Below are 8162 nucleotides of genomic sequence, written 5' to 3'. Positions count from 1 at the left end.
TGAAGCACGTTGCCAAGCAACGGAAAGGTAAAATGTAACGGCTTTTGGATTTTAACTACATGCCGATGTTATTAGTTGATTTAATATATATGTATATGACAATGAAGAAATTATTTCACTTTGAACACCAAGAATGCTGTTCATTTGAGGTATGTTTCTAAATGTTGCCATATGATGAGCCTAAAAGTGCTAGCTACGTGTAATAGGCATGAGACTTTTAACTCTGACAGTTATCGGATTTATAAAAGCATTACAGACTAATTTGTTGCATTTTAATAACTTGTGTTTAATAGTCTTAACCTGAAGATGAGCCACCAATCCAACAGAAGTTTTCTACATAAACATAAGTTGCCGAAGACATCCAGTGACCGCCACAGTAGCACAGCCAAGTCTTCATGTCATACAGCCAATGCTGCCCATACCAGCAAACCAGGGTGCTCTAGCAGCATGAGAACAGATGTGCTTTGCAGCTCGTCTCATAAAGTGAGGCGACTTAAAACCAGGAAGGAGAGGAATCAGATTCGAGGTCTGGAGAGAAATGGGTATGACCCAGGTTCTCAGCACAGCAGAAGAGAAAGTGGTGAGAAAGCACAGCATCCACTAACTTGCTCAAGAAAAGAGACGGCATTCGCTAAGCCATTCATACCCCAGAAGCCAAGCATCATAACTGAAGGTCGCCTTACTTCCAACCGAGGCCTTTTCAGCCATGAGATTAGGTCCATAGATATTGAGAGACTGGTGAGCGAGCAGATAAAGAGAGACGAGCAGAGAAAAGAGCAAAGAAAACAGTCTATGATGCACATTACATCACTGCTGCCTCCCTCTGTACCTGATTCAGGCCCGGACTGCACTCTTTATGAAGTACAGGAACCAGAAAATAATACGCTGCCACAAGTGAAGAGGAAGAAAAGTTCAAGAAAAGAGCCTAGAGAAATAAACGCAAGTGGTTTTCAGAATAATAAAAGGGTTGTTGTATCTATGGGACCATCTAGAGAAGATGGGAAGCATGACAGAAATGCCAACAGCAGGAAGGAAGATACTTATAGCAAGACAAGACAAAATAGTCAGAGTAGCCCCCCAAGAGAAACTGAACATGTGGTTTTGTCATCCTCAAAAAATGAACCGGTTCATCAGTTATGTTCTACTCCAGTTGAAACTAATATGAATAACCCTGATGCTTCACAAACAGGCAATCTCAAATATCATGATGAAGAAAACCAAGAAAATGGTTTTATGAATATTCAGAGATTTGAGAAAAACTCTACACCGGTGGGATTCCCAAACATGGAAGTTACGCAAAAGTTTGAAAACCTGCATAAATTAACCTCTCTATCAGATCTGGACTCAGGGGCTGGTCAAGTAGGAGACAATGTTGAGCAAGGAGAGCAAATGTCGCTGTCATGTAGGGAAGCAGTGAAAAGACTCCTGACATGTTTGTGTCAGAGTTCAGAGCTCCATGTTCCAAGCCGTCGGCATCCCCTGCTGGCCGAGTGTAGGGAGGTGCTACTACAGACTTTACAAAAAAGACACAGTTTCCAGTTAGAGCACAACCTCCACAGGCTACATTCATTCTTGAATGGGAATCAAATGGCTTCTGAGCTCAGCTCAGGACAGAGAGATGAAAATTGTTCACCTTCTAGCCATGCAGTGGAGAATGAGGATAGGTGCTTCAGCAGGAACATAGAGATATTGACAGGTGTGTCAAATTTTTACATTTGTAAAAAAACAACAACAACAAGACAAATAGAAGAAAATTCTTTTAGAAATCAGTAGAGCATAAAAACAGTGGCAATGTCATTGGCTCAATTCCCATTGAATGCAAAAAATGTATACTTTAAATACAATGTAAGTATGTCACTCTGGATAAAAAGCGTTTGCCAAATTCATAAATGAAAATTAAATGTCTTTAAAAAAGTAATGTTGTAACCATCAAGTAAAGAGTAATAACATACATTGTCCTCACAAAAAAAAAATTTAAATAACAGATTATGCCAAACTTCTCTGTAGGGTTTTATTATTATAATATCAGGACAATTCGTATCAGCTATTTTTTACATAATGCACTCCAAACATATGAATTGGAATTTAGAAAATATGCTTATCATTTACATGATGGATATATTTTACGATTGATATTTTAAATTACCTTTCTGCATCCTAGACAGTGGCATGCAACAAGATTATTTAACACAGGATGTTAAGCAGAACTTGGACAGAGGAGCTTTCACCAAGAAACGTAGGATACAAGAGTGGAAGGCCTCGTCCAATCGCTTCTCCCTTGAAGAACCACAACAGTCACACACTGACATGGTGAGTAACGAAATAAAGAATCAAATCCAAATAATACCGAAATAGTTGTAAACTAGACTATAACAGAGGTTAAAATAAATTTTGCATGTGAATTTGATTGATTAATCTTTGCAGTTTGACCAATGGAGGGCAGCTAGGTTGTCTCAGGATTGCATCAGAGCTCAGCGCCATCGCAGCAGACAGCTCTTTAACCAGGAACAGAACTTTACCCAGCATGCCGTCCCTATACTCAAAAGCCCCACCTGGGTTGATCATCCTGTGGACTCCTATTCTCAGCAGCAGTCACTGAGCAGAGGGGAACGTCTGAAAAACATAGATTTAGACCTCTCTAGAATCTCTCGTCAGTGGAGGGAAGACAAAAATCTTGATTTGAATTCATATGAGAGCAGAAAACAAAAACCACAAGCATCTTTTGGAGGATCCAGATTCTGGTCCCATCAGCAGCAAGTTCAGGATGAAAGAGAAAGATGGGCTCCCTTCTCATTCTCAGCATCCAGTCTCTCAGAGGGCTTTCAATACAAGCCTTTTTTTCGCTGTCCACGTCCATCTAACACCCAGGTCGGGTCAGACTGTCTTGGCATGACTCACTGTCCCAGGACAAACACACCAGATAGGGTATTTTACCCTCCCCTTTACCTTTAGCAAAGCTGTTTGCCACAATTGAGGCTGTTAGCCAAGATTATCTTTGTATGAGTAACACACATTCCTTTTTTTCTTTTTTCTTTTTTGAAAGACCATCACCTTTCCGTGAGACTTCATTTTGAGGGTTCAGTGTGCAAAAATTATGTACAGTCATGATTTCTCTGTTGTATTTGTATATACTGGTAACACAGGTATTAAGAGTGAATGAAACTTCTTAAAAACAAATCACTCTTTGTGCTGCACAAATAATAAAAGCACCACACATTAGTTTTCTTTTATTCTCTTGAATTAATAGGGAAAATGTTCACAAGGATGGTTGTTTATTTACTTATTTGATTATTATTATTTGTTTTTTTTTATTATTATTTAATCATATTTCTTCTGTATATCTTGACTGGACTTTTATCATTAAGTTCAGCATTCTGTAAAAAAAAAAAAAAGATGCATATGATTTTGTGATATTCTTTAATAAAGCAGTACAAAATTAAAACCATTTTTATATCAAACTGATTTCACAATTTACATATTATATTTGGTAAAATATCTTGTAGCAATCTTAAATGTAGAATTGTGTGATACTCTCGTGAAGGTAAACCGATCACGGCTATTTTACCTGTTGAATTTCTATGAACGTATATATTTATTTATTTAATTTTTATTACATTTTTACCATAAACTCCTAATAAAAATTCTAAATTGCTTTCGGCGAGTTTGTATCTTTTCCATTATTATTTTTTCTATGTTTGCAAGCCTGCAATTTACAGCCTTTAAAAGGTGTCAATTGATCAAAATTTGAGAATTTACTTCAGAATTACTTGATTTATTTTCATTTTTATCATTTCAAAGTTGACTACTTACTAGTTTCACTTGTTGCATCAAATACTTTTTCTCCAAAAACAGTAAAATCAATATCAAAATCCTGTTGAAGGATGATCGAGGCCAAGATCGGATCTTTTATTTACATTTATTGAAATCAATTTATCATCAATTTACATTTATTGAAATTCGTTAAATTTGTTCTTATATTGTACAGATTAAATTATGTGTCAGTGTAATCAGGGCATCAGGTAATATACTTCATCATTTGTTGGTGTCTGATTCATAAAATATTCTCTTTCCTCCTGGACCTTCTCTTTGTCTTGCCTCCTCTGATCATTCTGCTCCTCTTGGCTTCCAGTGTTGCTGCTTCTTAGTGCTCTCTTTAACTGATTCCAGAACAGTTCTTTTGCACTATTTGGATCAGAACAGTTTGGCTCAGGCCACTGCAAATAAGTCTTTTTGAGTATGACTTTCCTCATACGGTGATAAGTGGACAGTTGCCGCTCAGGGATAGGCTCCAGAAAGACCAACAAAAGCACATCCTGCATTTCTTGAAAGAGACGATAGCTGGCCAGCTGGATCTCCAGTGAGCACCATTCGCTGCGAAGGAAGCTCTGACTGACCAAACATATCGTTTTGCGACTGCCATATACGGCAGCCACAATGTTGTCGACAATATCTCGGCCTGGCTCGAAATCTCTGTGGTGCAGGCAGAGCCGAAATGATGAACCCTCGAGGTTCGGCAACAGCTGTTCCATTACCCAGTCTTCATCTGCTGAGTTGTAGGAAACAAAGGCATCGTACTTGTATTTCTCCTCCTGGTCCCTTAAGCGACGCCACTGTTCTCCAAACCATGATCGAAACACATAGTAGCCATACTTAAATTTCCAGTAAAGTCTGACATAGAGAAGTGGTATCAAGATCAGTAAGATTGTGAATGTAAACGTTGAGGAAAACAGGTAGAGTGCTATGTCTAAATAACACACATTAGTGTCGAAGTTGTGAAAAAATGAGCCTGGGTGGTCTTGGCATGTAATATTGAAAAGATAAGGAAACTGGAGTCTCTTATTGCTTATGGTCCAGTTCTGTAGTTCACTATTATGGCAGCCACAACTGAGAGGACAGCTGCGCATGTCAACGTATGTTAAATTGGTCAGATTGTCCAGTAAACCGATGTCCAAAGACATCATGGCATTGCGATTGAGATGTAGTTGCTTCAGTCCTGTGAGATTTCCAAAGACCTCTTTAGAAAATGATTTAATGCCCATGTTCTCAACAGATAATATCTTTAATTTTCGAAGGTTTTTGAAAATACCAGGTTTGAGCTGGGCAATCCCAACACATGAGTTGTCCAGAGTTAAGAAATCCAAACTTTTCAGGTCATCAAATGTTTCAGCACCAAATCCAATGATGTGGTTGTTAGTGAGGTAAAGACTTTTCAGAGAAGTTAGACCACGGAAAAATGCACGTGGTAACAAGTTTATGCCATTTGGTTCCTGTGCATCAAGTTTCAGATCAAGAAGCTTCGACATATTTATAAATGGCGAGTATGTGTGTTCTGTAAAATACAGGATGTGGTTAGCCTGTAAATCCAGCACCTGCAGGGTGGCATGAAGTTTCCCAAAGAGCGTGCTGTCTATCTCTTTCAGACGATTTCTGTCTAAATACAGATTGGACAAGTTTTCCAGTCCATAAAATGCATGTGGCCTCATCTGAGTGATCTTGTTCCCTCCTAAATCTAAAATAATTAGATTTGACAGATTTTGAAAGGCATAGTTGAAAATCACAGCTATTTGGTTGTTGCGCAGGTTGAGCGTTGTCAGGTTGGTAAGATCTTCAAAGGTGTCATCATAGATATCGGTCAAAAGATTGTTGTCGAGACGAAGTGTGACAAGATCTCTGAGTCCACTTAAGGCTTTATGGTCCAAATAGGCAATTATGTTTATGTTTAGCTCGAGGTTTGTTAAATTTGGTGTGTTATTGAAGGCATAACTTCTAACCTGTAGAATACGATTGTAACGATAGCTCAGGCTTGTCAAGCTGAAGGAATTATTAAATATGTTGCAGGACATTAGCTTGGTCAGATGGTTATGTTCTATCTTGAGAGTTTCCAGTTGGTTCTGACAGTGCAGAAACTGCAAGCAGCCTGTGGTTTTCATCTCGTTCCGTGAGAGGTCCATTAGATCAGTGATGCTGGAACAGTTACAAAATGTATTTTTGTATAGAACTCTTATGGAATTGCTCTGGAGTATCATTTTAGGTATTTGATGATCTTGCATATGAAAGCACAGCGAAGTCAGAGCATGATCCTTCAGTTTCAAACCAGAGAAGTCGATGTGCCTTGGTTGTATATTGGTATAATTAAGAAGCTTTCTAACGGAGACACGGGTAAAGCGCAAGCGCAGGTACTTTATATTCTCCAGATTCAGGCCCTGAAAAGTCTCGGATGACAGTAATTTGTTGTCTGACAGATCTAGCACTTTCACATACTTTAGGAAAGACTTGTCACATCCCAGTATGAGTAGATTATTATCACTGAGGTAAAGTTTGGCAAGCGAGTTTGGCAGAGGGCTGGAGTGATGCAGGGTTGTTAGCTTGTTAAAAGAAAGGTCCAGTTGTATCAAGCTGGACAGGTTTGTTATGCACTCAACAAAAGCTGAAAAGTTTTTCAGGTGGTTTCTGCGTAGGTCAAGAATCTGAAGGTTTGTCAAATTGGAAAACAGGAACAAATCAATATAAGTGAGATTATTGTTTCCCAGGAGCAGCTCTGTGAGGTTATGTAGGTCACTGAAAACATCACGGTGGAGAGATGATATGTAATTGCAGGACAGATTTAATTTTTGAAGATTTTGCAGGCTATTAAAAGCATCTTTGTGGATGCTAGAAATACGGTTAACATCTAGTACCAGAGAAGTCAGTTTGGACAGATGATGAAAGCTTTGGCCTTGAATGTGTGTAATGTTATTCCGAGAAACTGTAAGGTTTGTTGCAGTGGGGAATATGTCACTCACAATTGTAGTTATGTCTCTTTCATGACATTTAATACATCTGTAGATTTTATGATTAGAATCAGGGATCTCTATGCAACTCCTGAAACTGTAGCTGAAGGCAAGGTTAAGGAGGCAGATGAATATTGCCTTTATGATCAGTTCACGACATGCAGAATCAGCCATATTTTCCAATTCCACTTTTTTATGTTACTCCCATTGACTGCATTCATGAAAGTCCAACACTATGGGGTTCTTCACTCAGTATGAGCAACACCTAACACTTTTAATACAGCCAGCAGCTAGAATAAAAGAGGGAAAGGTTATAATAAAGGCAATAAACTGTTATTATATATTAATCCATATGTAATGCTGCTAGTCAAACTTACATTTTTTTTTTCATTTTTATTTATTTATTATAAAATCACTTCAAAGATGATGGAAGTATCCAGTTTATTTGAATTCATGCAGGGCAACACGTACAAAAACTTCCTTATATTACTCAGAAATAACTTCTGTAATGTACTCTGTAATGTTTCAACTGCCAGTTTCCCATTTCTCTGACCCTTTTTCCCTTTTGTTCTATTTACATCCTTAAAAATGTGAAGAAGTATACAATAATGGATTGAAACGATAAAATCATGGTAAATATTTAAAGACTTTCTTAAAGAAGTTTTTCATGGAAATGTATGACAAGCTCTTCTTAACAAGTTTCACATTCTCCGGTTAATCACGAGTACATAAAGGCAAAAAACCTTTCCCGCTGAACAAAGTAAACAATGAGCTATATATGTCACGTTATTCTCTCTAGTATTAAAAGGATAAATACAGAGAAAAATCTCAGGTTCACTATAGTTCAAAACCAGTGAGCAGTCCTATAGCATAAATCTCATCTTTCATTAATTCATATTATTACATTGACTATTTTGCATAAAACAGTCTGTAGATTTTAAACTAAACTAGATTTAATGTAATACAGTAGCTTACCTTCATGAAATCGTCCCTGATCATTTTGCAAGACTATCATTGGCGTTCTCTCTCTTTTAAACAGGACATTCCCTTCACAGGAATAGAAAGAGGAACCAAAAAGGTTTCATGCCGGAGCAAATAAGAGCAGACAATGGATCATATAGCCTGATCCAATTGTTTTGATTCATTATTCAGAGAAATCTTGAATGCTTTCTTTAAACAAATAAATGTTTAATAATTATCATCATATTATCATCACCATCATTATATAGCCCTAAGTTGGAGTAAGCAGTTACGTGTGGAAAGAAGTCATCAAAATAAAGCAAAAAATTAGGAGTTGATTCATAATATAAAATCTATTAGCATTATGATTTAATGTAAGGTGTAAAAATTTTATACATAACTAACGTTGTGTCTTTAATTTCATGCAGCATT

General features: G+C 37.4%; 2 protein-coding genes across 2 annotated transcripts; one reads left to right on the top strand and one right to left on the bottom strand.

The window, feature by feature from the left end:
• Nucleotides 1-11: 11 nt before the first annotated feature.
• LOC306886967 (uncharacterized protein) lies at nt 12-3432 on the top strand. Its single transcript, XM_079444373.1, has 4 exons — nt 12-149; nt 294-1696; nt 2162-2310; nt 2425-3432. The coding sequence occupies exons 2-4, from the start codon at nt 307-309 to the stop codon at nt 2950-2952; spliced, it is 2067 nt and encodes a 688-aa protein (XP_079300499.1). The 5' UTR covers nt 12-149; nt 294-306; the 3' UTR covers nt 2953-3432.
• LOC306886968 (uncharacterized protein) lies at nt 3408-7807 on the bottom strand. The gene is made up of 2 exons (XM_079444374.1): nt 7746-7807; nt 3408-7060 (listed from the first exon to the last, which is right to left on the bottom strand). The coding sequence occupies exon 2, from the start codon at nt 6942-6944 to the stop codon at nt 4008-4010; it is 2937 nt and encodes a 978-aa protein (XP_079300500.1). The 5' UTR covers nt 6945-7060; nt 7746-7807; the 3' UTR covers nt 3408-4007.
• Between the last annotated feature and the right edge of the window lie 355 nt (nt 7808-8162).

This window comes from Barbus barbus (assembly GCF_936440315.1).
Source record: "Barbus barbus genome assembly, chromosome: 21".
NCBI classification, from domain to species: domain Eukaryota; kingdom Metazoa; phylum Chordata; class Actinopteri; order Cypriniformes; family Cyprinidae; genus Barbus; species Barbus barbus.
This window is presented reverse-complemented; position numbering and strand designations above follow the sequence as displayed.